We start from the raw sequence: 14,317 nt of genomic DNA, 5'->3' as shown, positions 1-14,317 counted from the left end.
AGGGGAACCAAGAAAAACCAGTGGGGATGAAGTCAAGGCAGCATGTGGATGTCCCAGAACATGTAAAACTAGTCAGATGCAATGATTCCTGTTATCCCTCATTAGAAAATTTAGACAATTCTAGTCAGTACTTTTAACTTCAACATGAGAAATCGTGTATTTTCCTACACAGAAGTAGTAACAAAAAGACTTGTTCAGATAACTATGACTATAATCTTGTTAGAACTCGTGTAGCTCCCTCCCTCTCACCAGAGTGCTTGCAGAAGTGTGAAACTCATTGACAATATCAATTCGAGTCAGTTCACAATGCCATTTGCATCATTTCAAAATTGTGTCAGTAAAAGTTATTTTCTGCTACTTGGATATTTTCTTTCTTCCTTCAACATTGATTGTTAAAAGAAAAGCTCCAAAGGGAGAGAAGGAGAACTCAAAGAACTGAAGTCCCAGTTCTGAGACATACCTCTAAAAGGAAATAACTTATTGACTCTACATGTTATGGACCAAAGATTATAGGAATCAAAATGGTATGTTATGGACCAAAGATTATAGGAATCAAAATGGTATGTCTATGTAACACAAACTACTATATCAATAATAAACTGTTTGTTCTAAATGCTTGCCATTCTAGCAAAAGAATATTAACTGAAAAAAGATATAAGAATAATAGCAACAAGCATTAACAAAATTCTAAGCTATCAATACTTCAAAGCATGAGGTGACAAAATAGAGAGTACATGAGAACTAAATAACTGAATAGGGTCTTTTCCATCCCTTGTTTCTATAAATGTATGACAACAGTTGGAGTACATTACCTTCATTTTCAGAAGCCTGGCATTTTACCTTGAGTACCAAATCAAATGTACTTTCTGGATTTTGCCTGGAAATAAAAAAACAAGTCAATTGATTAGTCATATAAAAATCACAAACAACACACAAACAGACTGATCTAGATTATCAAATCTTTTCTACAGTGTCAATAGTGTTATATCCTTTGCTCTCTATGGCTACGTCTACACTGGCCCCTTTTCCGGAAGGGGCATGTAAATTTCACCAGTCGTCGTAGGGAAATCCGCGGGGGATTTAAATATCCCCCGCGGCATTTAAATAAAAATGTCCGCCGCTTTTTTCCGGCTTTTAAAAAAGCCGGAAAAGAGCGTCTACACTGGCCCCGATCCTCCGGAAAACGTGCCCTTTTCCGGAGGGTCTTATTCCTACTTCAAAGTAGGAATAAGACCCTCCGGAAAAGGGCACGTTTTCCGGAGGATCGGGGCCAGTGTAGACGCTCTTTTCCGGCTTTTTTAAAAGCCGGAAAAAAGCGGCGGACATTTTTATTTAAATGCCGCGGGGGATATTTAAATCCCCCGCGGATTTCCCTACGACGACTGGTGAAATTTACATGCCCCTTCCGGAAAAGGGGCCAGTGTAGACGTAGCCTATTTGACTGAAGCTTGACAGTCACCATACCAATCATTTAAAAAAGTCACTGCCAATGGCATTTTAAAGGACTAACTCTTGTAAACAACAATTCAACCAGTGAGAAAAATTACTCTAATAATTATAATTACATTTGCTGGTTGATAGCTCTTTGCCCAGCCCTAGCCTCAGTTTAAATAATTATTTGAACAGAACAGTCACAAATGAGTGCCATTATTAGCATTCTCTGTCCGTGAATAAACTTATACATTTCAGTAATTTCTTGATTATGTTAACAGTTGCATCTGAACCTAATTTATTTTCATTCTTCTGAATTATTTATATCATTATTTTAATGAGCAATCTACTACAGGTTGAACTTCTCTAGTCCAGCACCCTCAGGACCTGACCAGTGCTGAACCAGAGAATTTGCCAAACCATGGGAGGTCAATATTGTCTAGTAGCATTACCAACACTTCTGCTGCTTACTGGGCTCTTAGAAGACATTTGGAGGTAAATTAGCACTAAATAACAGCACAGAACAAGAGCCAAGACTGAGAGCCAAGCCTGTTGGGACCACCAAAAACATGATCCCAGCCATGAAAAGTGGACATTCCGCTAACTAAAATCATGCCAGACCATGTTGCCAGACCAGAGTGCCAGACTAGAGAGTTTCAACTTGTACTTATATTAAATGCAAGAATTATAACCTCAACCATATCAATTAGTTATCTAAGAAACCACATGAGGGGCCCAGGTTTGAACTCTTTTCTTGAGTAACTTTCCTACTGAAGTCAGCAATTCTCCACAAATAAGGAATTCAAGACTGGGCTCCAGGTTTCTAAAATGATGCATATAAAGCATATCACAGATTGATAGTACAATACATGTTTTTAAAAAAGTTTTAGGGGGATTTTGGACTGGAGGGAAACTTTCTAACTCATCGGTTACTTAATATATTTTCTATCATTTATTTTTTCATCAACCATTTATGATATACATTTTTATTAAAACTGAAATACTAAATTTCTGAGCATCAATCATATATCTTACCACATCATGTTACTTCCGCACCTCACTTTTTAAATTATTCAGTTGGAAAAGAGGATCTTAAATGAGCTGGTTCTGCAGATATGGGGCTAAGCTTTGCTCTCAGTAATACCAATGTAAAGTCATATTACTGGAGACTTACAAGAGTGTAACAGAAAATATGATTGTTTCTCCTCTCAACTAGCAAAATCAAAATTAGTCTAATTAGAGTTGCACTCATTTAAATGAGAACGAAACTGGTAAGAAAGTGAAAACAGTGGAATTCCTGTACCATGAAAGGGTTCGATTAAATTTAATCCAAGGTGTGTGTTTACTCTTGTCTCTCATTTTTTGTCCCTTCCTTAAAGGAGTGGAAAGTAAGAATGCTGGATTTAATTCATCCATTTCTATCAAAACTGTGTCTCAAATACAGGATTAGGACTTCAGAGTTCAAGTTAATTGAATTTACAGTCAATGACACAGCATGTGAAAATGTGTTTGCTCCCTTCAGTACACAATCACAAAGTCTGTTTCCTCAGAAAAGTTCTAGGTTTATTCTTCACCTCCCACATACAAGGTGTTGCTTAGACTTAGACGTGTGAAGAAATATGTCAAACTAGTCTGATGTATGTCAGACTGATTCTCATTTCTATAAAGCTACTCAACAGCAGCACACTTACTCATCATAGATCACTATACATTTACAAAATACAGATTTAATGTCTCATCAGTTACCAAATTAAGGAAGTCAATGGGACTACTCACAATAGGCAAAAAAAATTAACTTCACCAAAGTTACTATCAACCCAGCTAGGTTACATTAACATTCTCCCAAGACAGAATTATTCTGTTAATGTTTTGAAAAATATAGTCATTTTCTTAAATAATTAAAGAGAAAGATGTTAGATTCCATAGAAGAATATTTATCAACATCCACTGTTTTAATGTTATTAGTTTTAAGCACTATTTTTGTGGCTGTTACTCAAAAACAGGACTCATTCACCTGTAATTTTCACACATATGGCAGGCATATTTTTAAATCCCTATTTATTGTCAATAGATACAAAGAGACAATCAACACAGAAGCATAAATATAAAAGTTTGTTGGGTATTGGTTTTTTGCAATCCACCTGATAACAAATCACCATGGACAGTTTTCTGAGAAGTCTAGTAGATACCAAGCACTGGGCTGATACTGACTTCCCTGAAGTTTAAAGCCATAGGCTCCCAGAGGCAGAAACAATGGTCCATTCAGTCCTCCCACTTTTAGGGCAGACTCCCTCAGTGGGATGGAGATTATTATAAGGCTCCATCTATCTTTATCTTCTCCTCTGGGGGATAAAGGGTTTCCCAAGCGGGGCTCACTGGAAGGTGCATGTCTCCGAGACTGAAGTTGGGGGGGGGGGGTCATTTTGACAGTGAGTGTTTTACAGCCTCTCCCCGGGGGTGACAAGGCCGGGAGAGATTTCTTCGGGGCAGGGAGTTGACAAGCTCTCCTGGTGGGGAGGGCTGCGGCATTCATGGCCTCTCCAGTGAGGGCCGGTGACTGGGATGGGGGGCCGGAGGGAGGAGCCCACCAGCTGCCCACGGGGAGGCAGCCAGGGTGCCACCTGCGGGGGAAGCGGGCTTGCGGTGCGGACTCCCGTGACAGCCCCGCTCCTGGCCGTCATGCCCCGGGGGTCTGGCCGCCGGCGAGCCAGGCTGGGGGAGGCTCTGCGGCCTAGTCCCTCCTGCCCTCTCCCTCCCGCGCAGCCCCGGAGCCGCCCCGCCCGCACTCACTTGATCCTGCTGTCCATGGTCACATCTCGGGCCGCGGCGGCCGGTGCGCGCCCCCCGGGAAACGCCTCGCCCGGCGGGGCAGGGAGGGGGCGCCGGCCCCGGCGGGGGGGTGCGGAGGCTACAGCGGCTGCTGGCGACGAACCATGGTGGCTCCGCTCCCCCGGCTCGGGCCGTGAGCGCGGCGGGGAGCGGCGGCACCGCCTCCTCCCGGCCTCAGTTCCTGTTGCCGCCGCGCCGGCACCTTCTGGGAAGCAGGAAGCTCGGCGGGGGCCGGAGCAGCCGCCAGTGGCGGTGTCACCTGCGCCGGCCGCTCCCGGGGTGGCCCTGCCTAGCGCCCCCGGGTGGGTGTGGCGCGGGGGCTGAACTGCTGCGGGGTAAGGGCTGCCCGGCCCCAGGGCCTGCTCCGTCCCTGTCCTAGGGCCCGGCCCCGGCTCCACTGCCGGACCCCTGCCTAGTGGCGTCCCCCCATTGGGGCCGTGCGCTTCCAAACACAAGCGCCCTGCCCGGCCCTCCGCCTCTCTTCCAAGGGGCTGCCTGAACTTCTCCTTTCGTTAGTAGGAACGCTTCCTTCTCCTGGGGCGAAGAACGAGGAAACAAAACCCCACCACTGGGTCCGGTTCCTCCCTCCGGTTTTTAGAAAGAGACAGCTACGCTTCTGCTCGTGGCACATCACCTCCCAGCACCTTCTGCCCTGGGTTCTCTCAGGTTGTTCATAGTCTTACATAGCATTTATGCTCACACATCAACAAAACGGGGAAAGGGAAATAAAATGGTGAGTCAGATATTTAAAATCTCCCCTCACTAAAGCACATTGCAAAACCCTCCATCCCCACAGAAAGGACTTCAGAAGTGCTTCATTAATCAGTGACTGCTCTGCTCTCTCCCCTCCAGAAAGCTGGCTCTCTAAGCCAAGGCCTCATCCTGCGGACTCCAGTCATGCAAAGAGATAAATATATGCTGACCTTTATTCACTATAAATATAGTCCCATATTGGCTTTGATAAGAGTCAGATGTCAATGCAACTTTTACAGTGCACAATGTTAAACATGACTTGCACTATTTGGTCTTTATAGTGTAGAAAGGCCGTTATCCTGACCCATGAGTCCATTCATATGGGCCAGCTTGCAGCATACAGGAAAAGGGCAATAGAAGAGACATACTCTACAACCTAATAGTGTAAACAATTATATATGCCAGTAGTCCCACTGAACTCAATGCAGCTCTTCACAAACAAAGTTACTCTGTGTATTTTCAAAATTAGGGCCTATTTCTTTCTAAGGGACAATTCCTTTAACTTCAGATGGAGTAGCAAGCATGTAGTTGAAAGAAAAATTTGAAAAATACTCCTGAGAGTATTTTTGTTGGTCAATATAATATATAGCCCTTCCATAAACCAGTGTGACTTGTACTTGCTTCTAGGGGAGATCTTATGCCAGAGATTAATTTGGTCCATTCAGTTTGCAAATAGTGCAGTTATTCTGGCAATCACATTATCTCTTCTAGAACATATTGCATAGCTCTGTTGAGTATATTTAGACTCCTTAAGCTGAACTATATGAATGGACTCATGGATCAGGATCAAGGCCATTCTATGCTATAAACTAATAATTTTATTACCATGGTGTGTCTGGTACTTCTACAGGAGGGAGGGGACTATAATGGTTTTAAGATAATTTTAAAATTAATTATTTGATTTTAGCCCATAATGCTGTTAGTTCAGCTTTGTATTACATTTTAAACAAACTGTACCCCCAAATTCTTAACCAGTAATCCCAGAGAAGAAATTATAAGAGTAAATTGCCAATCCTGCAAACCCTTATACACAAATATCTTTATGGATGGTAGCAATCCCATGGAGTTTGGAATGTGATAAAAACAAAGCTGGCCCTATGAAGGCCCCAAGTCCCATTCATCTTACGTGGTCTGTGTAGCCAAATTCCCAACTACAGGCAGTCCCCGGGTTACGTACAAGATAGGGACTGTAGGTTTGTTCTTAAGTTGAATCTGTATGTAAGTCGGAACTGGCGTCCAGATTCAGCCGCTGCTGAAACTGACCGCCAGTTCTGACTTACATACAGAATCAACTTAAGAACCCCAAGCGTCCCCAAGTCAGCTGCTGCTGAAACTGATCAGCAGCTGATTCCAGGAAGCCTGGGGCAGAGCAACTCTGCCTCAGGCTTCCTGTAGTCAGCGCTGGTCAGTTTCAGCAGAAGCTGACTTGGGGACGCCTGGGGCAGAGCAGCTGGGGTGCTGCTGGGTTGCTCCAGTAGCGCCGCAACCCAGCAGCACCCCATCTGCTCTGCCCCAGGTGTCCTGATTCAGCCGCTGCTGAAACTGACCAGCAGTGGCTGAATCAGGACCAGAGCAGCTGGGGTGCTGCTGGGTTGCACCAGTAGCGCCCAGAGCGGCGCTGCGGGACCAACTGGCAGCACCCCAGCTGCTCTGCCACAGGCGTCCGGAGAAAAGCCTAGTCTGCTGGGGGAGGGGGGCGTACTAGCTGCGCCCCCCCCCCCCCCACCCCAGCAGACCAGGAAGACTCAGGCGGCGGACCGAGATGCTGCGCGGTCCCGCCGCCTGGGTCCTCCGGCTTTGCTCCCCGTCTCCCTGGTCTGCTGGAGACCAGCAGACCAGGGAGACGGGGAGCGCCTCTGAGGACGCCGGCAGCGGAGCAGCCCAGGTGCGCCTGGGGTGCCCCGCTGCCCGAGCCCCCCCGCGGCTTTGCAAAGCGCGGGGAAGCCGGCGGTGGGGCAGTCCAGGCGCGCCTGGGGTGCCTCGCTGCCCGAGCCCCCCCCCCCCCCCGCGGCTTTGCAAAGCGCGGGGAAGCCAGCAGTGGGGCAGTCCAGGCGCGCCTGGGGTGCCTCGCTGCCCGAGTCCCCCCCCCCCCCGCGGCTTTGCAAAGCACGGGGAAGCCGGCGGCGGGGCAGTCCAGGCGCGCCTGGGGTGCCTCGCTGCCCAAGCCCCTCCGCGGCTTTGCTCTGCGTCTTCCTGGTCTGCGAGGTCCCGCAGTCCGTGTACTCTGGGGCAGCCCCGTTCGTAACTGCGGATCCGACATAAGTCGGATCCGCGTAAGTCGGGGACTGCCTGTATACTAAATATATAAAACAGCATTACAGGCAGTCCCCAGGTTACGTACAAGATAGGGACTGTAGGTTTGTTCTTAAGTTGAATCTGTATGTAAGTCGGAACTGGCGTCAGCCGCTGCTGAAACATCAGTTTCAACTGCGGCTGAATCTGGATGCCAGTTCTGACTTACATACAGATTCGACTTAAGAAACGCAGGCGTCCCCAAGTCAGCTGCTGCTGAAACTGATCAGCGGCTGATTCCAGGAAGCCTGGGGCAGAGCAACTCTGCCTCGGGCTTCCTGTAGTCAGCCGCTGACTGAACCTGAGAAATGGCTGTCCAGGGGGGTCCCTTTAAGCTCACATCTCAGATAGCTTCAGGCAGCAGCTCCAGGAAATAACTGCTGACCTGGTGCCCTGCCTTAAGTGGTTCCGGGTGGCCTTAAATGTCAGTCAGTGTCCAATCAGTGTGGATGCTCTATTTTGAAATAGCTAAGTGCTATTTTAATGCGTCTTTTGTGTATAGACGTGCTTTTTCAAAATAAGCTATTTCGGAAAGTCAATTCCAAAATAGCTTATTTCAAAATAAGTGTGCAGTGTAGATATACCCTAAGGTGTCACAAGACTTATCTTTGTTTTTAAAGTTACAGACTAGCAGGGCTGCCCCTTCTAGATTCATCTGGAAGATGTGCACAGCATTAGTCGCTTAATCTAAAACAATATGAGACTGTGAGGGTTTCGGGGTGCGATCACCCCCTCCCGGTCCGAGGGGGGGGTCTGCGGACCCCTTTTGGTCCTCCTTTTGTCCTGTGTTGTCCCTGGGCCGCCAATGTGGAGTCCAGGCCCCTGGGGGTGCGATCACCCCCTCCCAGCCAGAAGGGGGGGTCAGCAAACCCCGGGCCGTGAGTACCCGCCGAGCGGGATGGGGCCGGAGCCCCTAGCCTTAGGTCCTCCTCCCCCAGTCCGGGGTTCTAGTTTGGTCCCTGTCGGTTAGTGTGGCTGTCGGGTGCTGGACGCTCCCCGTGTGGAGGGAGGGGGACCCGGTCCCGCCCTCTCTCCGGGTCCCAGCCCGGGGCCCTGAGCGCCGGGGCCGCTAGCGCCCCGGCACGGTGGACGAGGGGGGTGAGGATTCTCCCCCCTGTGGCCCGTCCACCCACGGCCGCCAGAAGCGCCCTGCCCCGGGCTCCTTCCTCCCTCCCGTTGGGTCCGCCTGCCGATCCCCGTCGCCCTGGCGCCTACCTCGACTCCGCGGTCTGTGGCGTCTCACGTTCCGGTGGAGTCTCGGGGGTGAGCTCTCCGGCCCTGGCGCGCTCCTGGCCGTCCCGGTCCCTCCTGACTCGGCGTGGTGGGGTCCTCCTGCCGTCTGGCGAGGGGCTGAGTGCTCGCCAGGGGCAGTGGCTGTCCCGGAGGCCCCGGGACCAGCGCCGGGCCGGTAGCCGGGCTGTGTGGCGCTCACGCTCCGTCCTGTGGTGGGGGCTGCTCCTCCGCCGCCGCGAGGAGCCTGTGCCCCGCTTCTCCGGCGGCAGGCACTTTTAAACTGGCCCGCCGCGCCGGCCGCCGCCCGGGGCCCCGCCCCTTCCGGGCACGTCCCCGCTGGCAGCCCTCGCCAGTGGCCGTGAGCCCCGGCCCCGCCTTCCCTGCGTGGCCCGGTGGGGGGGGAGCCGCCCGTCAGCTGCCGGCGCAAGCGCGGGGGAAGCGCCCCCGCCTGCCACCCCCGGCGGCTGGAGTTGCGGGGTTGCTGGGGGGTCTGGGGCCGGCCGGCAGAACCCCGCCGGTGGGGACTCCGCTCGCCCCGCCCCCGGGAGAGTGACGGCCGGCGGGGGCTCCGCTCCCCTCGCCCCTGGTCAGGGGCCGGCCCGTCACAGAGACATTACAGACTTTGAGTCATCTCTTAGGGCTAAATACTTGTTTTATTGGCAGTTTTGCTCTTGATTTCAGTGAGATAGAGAAATTGAAACACAGGCTAGTCTGTCACTATTCCAAACTGTAAATGCTGAACAATTACAATATGACAATTTCTATTCAAAATTCTCCAAAAGGAGAACACAAGCATGAATATCCCAATTAGGTGCCCAGCCTATGATATTTGCCTCAAGAAAATATTAAAAAATAGATCCTTAACAGTCCATCCCAGAAACCAATCTCAGCCCTTAAAAGATGTGGCCTTTTCATAAAAGAGTTAAAGGCTCAATTACTGATTCAATATAGATAAATTTCTAGAATGCTATGAAGATCACTAGTCTAAAGTATTTCAAATTATTCCATTCCCCATCAGCTAGCCCCGGGGTGTGCTAGGACAACTAAGATTGGGTAACCTTCATCTTTACAATATCTCTGTGCATGCTCTGACCCCCTTTCCATCTCACTTTTTCATATTATGTATCCAAATTAGGTGATTATTTCATTTAATGGTAAAAAATAAACTTTTGTTTTAGGAACAAATGTGAGTACCAAGGCCATCCTGTGAAGGTATGTGTTGGGCTCAATAGACACCTTACCTGCAAGTTGTACTGTGCCAGCATTAATGCTCATGAATGCAACAAATTGGTAACTGTCACTACTCATTTGATAATTCTGTGTTTCAACACCAAGCGTATTCTGAACAAACATGTCCACACCTCTGTAAATTAGCAGGTAGACATCCATATTAATGAGTGAACTCCTAGGGAGAGGTCAGTACTAAGACAGGAATGAAGATTTTCAGGCTTTTGAATCCCTGTGCCCTACCAACTAGGCTAAAAAAACAGCTTCACTTAAGCAGGCCAGCTGATATAGTCACCTACAGTTCATTACTTTGGTGAGTGCCAAGTATTTAAATGTATCATTTAAATGGACATTTTTATCGTTATTTAGATGTGTAGTGTGTATGGGTAAATGTTTGACCTAATTAGAATACATGTCCCAATTTACCTATGATAGTGCATGCCAGAGTGAGCACCATAGTGCCACATCTGCATGTCTACATATGTGTCAATTAAAAAGTAACATATTATCTATATTAATTCATTGTTTTGATTTTGAGACTCAAATTTAAGCAGTCTAGTAAATCCTGTTTGTTCTTATCTTAAAATTGTAAAATTAATAGGGGAAATCAGAACGTATATTAACGCCATACTCAGATTGCATAGTTTTAAAAACATGAAATTGAAATGTTAACATTTTTACAGCAATATTAACTTGGAACATAGTATTTCCTACAGAGTATTTTTCAAGCCTTATTTTTTCCCTAAATGGGTAATTTATGGCCCCATTGTGAAATTTGCTGTGAGTTACCAATGAAAGCAATAGGTTAACAATCTGGCCCATAAAGTATTTGTTAGATGTGCACCATAGGTTTCAGAAGATGTTTGACGCAGCCAGATAAATATATGGTGTAAGCCTCCAGGGAACATATCCTACCTTCTTTTTAAACTGTGTAGTCTTAACATTACAATAGCATTTTGCAGTTAATTTCATTTTTGAATGAAAGAGAAAAATGCATTCCCTATGCTTTCCATTTCCTATATTCGATTGTACTGTCACATACAAACTAAGTTGAGAATAGTACAAAAGCATGATGAAGAATTTCTGCTGTCCACAAACCTGGATGCTAAAGGACCTGATAGTGGCATAAAGAACCTTGTACCTTATGGGCTTTGAATCCAGCCCAGATCAGTAGCAACCAGTAAGTCTTACTAGCTGTTGATTATTCAATGGAGTATTTGAAATGGATTGACGATTATAGTCCAATTCCTATATTACAAATGTCTATATCACAACTGCCAGCCTTGTTAGAATTCACACACACACACGAAAAATGAGCAGAGAAACTCCACCTATTCACTCCCCACCGATAGTCTCTCCATGCAAAGACAGAAATACTGATAGCAATAGTGTAAAAGCATGCACTGCTTCAGCCCAAATGCAGTGATTATTAAGAAAAACTTTTCAGTCCACCAGACATTTTTCACAAATACTGATTTCCTTTTAAACATAGGGTCCGGCTTATGAAACCCTTTTTATTGATGTAGTAATTTTCTGTGTGCATAGTCTGAATGGAGGATAGGCATTCATCCAAGTCATTTTTAAATAAAAGATTCTTGACAGGTTGAATGCAGTGATGTTGAATGAACTCAGTTTTTCTGTTTAGATCGAGGAATCGTGTTTCTAAATTATAAGAAAGACCAGAAGTGTATTCTGCATTTTAAGTGTATCTGGCTCATCTGGTTGTCAGCAAAACTGTGCTGGAGCAAAGATTTCTTTGCCAGTTGGGCAGCAAGAGAAAAGCTTCGTTCAATCGGCAAGAGAACATTTTTTTCTAACAGAACTGTGAAATTCTTGAGGCTATTCACTAAAAGCGTACCTGCTGTGGTGAAGCTGAAAGCTCATAAAATTAGGAAGTGATCTGTATAAAATAAGGATGTGCTTAAGGCTTGCAAATCATTTTGGAAATTGTCTTGCTATGTCTAACCAAAAACACCACTAGTTGTGTGACTACGGTGTTTAAGGGACGGTTCAGAATGAATTATAGTCTTTCACAAAGGTGTCAGTACATAAAGAAACTGTTTACTGATGAAAGATATATATGTAAATTAGCTTCACAACACAAGCCTGCTTCTCAGCTCCACAAATATAGTGGGATTTGCCATTGCCATTACCTGTATTTGCATACCAAAGGCTTACAAGCATCTCACGGGTCTAGCTTTTATCTGAGCATCCTGATGCTTACAGTACTTCCTGTCCACAGCTCTAATTGACACATAACTGAGTGGAGTCGAGCACTTTGACCTTGTCCACTAACTAACAAGGATCTTAGGCCAATAACTGCTCCATTTGGCTTCTTGATAGTATCACCAGTACTTCTATCACATTGCACTGATAATAAACCTCAACATGTCTCCCTTTCTACAGAAAGCTGCCTTTTTATCAGCCAGAAATCTATTAACCAATGTTTTTTCCACAACTTAAAAAGATTTACCATTACCCATTTGTCTTAACCCTTAATGCAAATAAGAAGTATAGTAAGTGTCTCTCCTGTTTCTGTAATAACAGTCAACTTAAGATCTCAAGATGTTCCTAAAACAAAATGCAGGGTTTTGCACTCCTCTTTATTCCAAGGTACTAGAGCAAACTACTCAGTTATGTTTGGGTGTCCCCGGGTTACGTCAATCCGACTTAAGTTGGACCCCTAGTTATGAACGGGGGAGGGGCGCAGCTAGTGCGGGGTGCCTCCCCCACTGTCGCCACCTCCGGCGGCACGGGGGGGGGCGCTTCCCCCCAGCAGACCAGGGAGACGCGGAGCGGCTTTTCTCACCGCGGAGGACGTGGGCGGCGGGACTGCGGCGCGTCTCGGCGGTCCCGACGCCCGCGTCCTCCGCGGCGAGAAAAGCCGCTCCACGTCTCCCTGGTCTGCTGGGGGTGGAGGGCGCAGCTAGTGCACACACCTCCCCGTCAGACCAAGCTTTTCTCGCTGACACCTGGGGTAGAGCAGCTGGAGGGCTGCCGGGTTGGTCCCACAGCGCCGAGGTGCGGCGCTACTGGACTAACCCAGCAGCACCCCACCTGCTCTGCCCCAGGCGTCCCCAAGTCAGCCGCTGCTGAAACTGACCAGCGGCTGACTACAGGAAGCCCAAGGCAGAGCTGCTCTGCCCCGGGCTTCCTGGAATCAGCCGCTGATCAGTTTCAGCAGCGGATGACTTGGAGACACCTGGGGTAGAGCAGGTGGGGTGCTGCCGGGTTGGTCCCCGCAGCGCCGAGGTGCGGCGCTGCAGGGACCTACCCGGCAGTGTCCCAGCTGCTCTGACCCAGGTGTCCAGATTCAGCCGCTGTTGAAACTGATCAGTGGCTGATTCCAGGAAGCCCGGGGCAGAGCAGCTCTGCCTCGGGCTTCCTGTAGTCAGCCGCTGGTCAGTTTCAGCAGCGGCTGACTTGGGGACACCTGGGGCAGAGCAGCTGGGGTGCTGCCGGGTTGGTCCTGCCGCGCCAAGGGTCGGCGCTACCAGACCAATCCAGCAGCAATCCAGCTGCTCTGCCCCAGGCATGTCCGATTCAGCTGCTGCTGGTCAGTTTCAACAAAAGCTGAATCTGGACGCCTGGGACAGAGCAGCTGGGGCTCTGGAACAGAGCAGGCGGGGACCAACCTGGCAACACCCCAGCTGCTCTACCCCAGGTGACCCCAAGTCAGCCGCTGCTGAAACTGATCAGTGGCTGATTCCAGGAAGCCCGGGGCAAAGCAGCTGTGCCTCGGGCTTCCTGTAGTCAGCCGCTGGTCAGTTTCAGCAGCAGCTGAATCGGGGACACCTGGGGTACCCAACTTACGTACAAATTCAACTTAAGAACAAACCTACAGTCCCTATCTTGTATGTAACCCGGGGACTGCCTGTACCTGAAAACTGCTATCATGTCCCTTGTCAATCTTCTCTTTTCCAAGCTAAACAAGCCAATTCTTTCAGTCTTCTTTCATAGGTCATGTTGTCTAGACCTTTAATCATTCTTGTTGCTCTTCTCTGGACCTTCTCCAATTTCTCCTCCTCTTTTTTTAAATGTGGTGCCCAGAATTGGATACAATACTCCAACTGAGGCCTAATCAGCGCAGAGTAGAGAAGAAGAATGACTTCTCGTGTCTTGCTCACAACATACCTGTTAATGCATCCTAGAATCAAGTTTACTTTTTTTGCAACAGTGTCACACTGTTGACTCATACTTAGCTTGTGGTCCACTATAACCCCTACATTCCTTTCTGCCGTGATCCTTCCTAAACAGTCACTTCCCATTCTGTATGTGTGAAACTGATTGTTCCTTCCTAAGTGGAGCACTCTGCATTTGTCCTTATTAAACTTCATCCTGTTTACCTCAGACCATTTCTCCAATTTGTCCATATCATTTTGAATTATGACCCTGTCCTCCAAAGCAGTTGCAACCCCTCCCAGCTTGGTATCATCTGTAACTTAATAAGCGTACTCTCTATGCTGATACCTAAATTGTTGATGAAGATATTGAACTGAACTGGACCCAAAACAGACCCCTGCAGAACCCCACTTGTTATACCTTTTCAGCA

At 47.9% G+C, this 14,317-nt stretch overlaps 1 protein-coding gene and 1 long non-coding RNA gene across 5 annotated transcripts in view; one reads left to right on the top strand and one right to left on the bottom strand.

Moving 5' to 3' along the window:
- Positions 1–4,552, bottom strand: part of DENND1B (DENN domain containing 1B) — a 259,577-nt gene extending 255,025 nt beyond the window's left edge. The window contains exons 1-2 of one of the 3 annotated variants that reach the window (XM_075936692.1): positions 4,222–4,552; positions 813–877 (exon numbers count right to left, since the gene is read on the bottom strand). In XM_075936692.1, the coding sequence (XP_075792807.1) occupies positions 813–877; positions 4,222–4,238 (82 nt within the window). In that variant the 5' untranslated portion in view covers positions 4,239–4,552. The remainder of the gene's footprint in view (positions 1–812; positions 878–4,221) is intronic. The other 2 variants (XM_075936694.1, XM_075936693.1) reach the window with 2 other exon arrangements.
- Positions 4,458–4,994, top strand: LOC112546068 (uncharacterized). 2 transcript variants are annotated; one of them, XR_012905989.1, is made up of 2 exons: positions 4,458–4,595; positions 4,777–4,994. It is a non-coding gene; the product is annotated as an uncharacterized LOC112546068 (long non-coding RNA). The 2 variants fall into 2 exon arrangements; XR_012905990.1 differs by having other exon boundaries at positions 4,463–4,595; positions 4,780–4,994.
- The last annotated feature ends 9,323 nt before the right edge of the window (positions 4,995–14,317 follow it).

Source organism: Pelodiscus sinensis, chromosome 9, assembly GCF_049634645.1.
Source record: "Pelodiscus sinensis isolate JC-2024 chromosome 9, ASM4963464v1, whole genome shotgun sequence".
In the NCBI taxonomy this organism is placed as follows: domain Eukaryota; kingdom Metazoa; phylum Chordata; order Testudines; family Trionychidae; genus Pelodiscus; species Pelodiscus sinensis.
The sequence above is the reverse complement of the archived record's forward strand: the minus strand, read 5'-3'. Positions and strand labels throughout refer to the sequence as shown.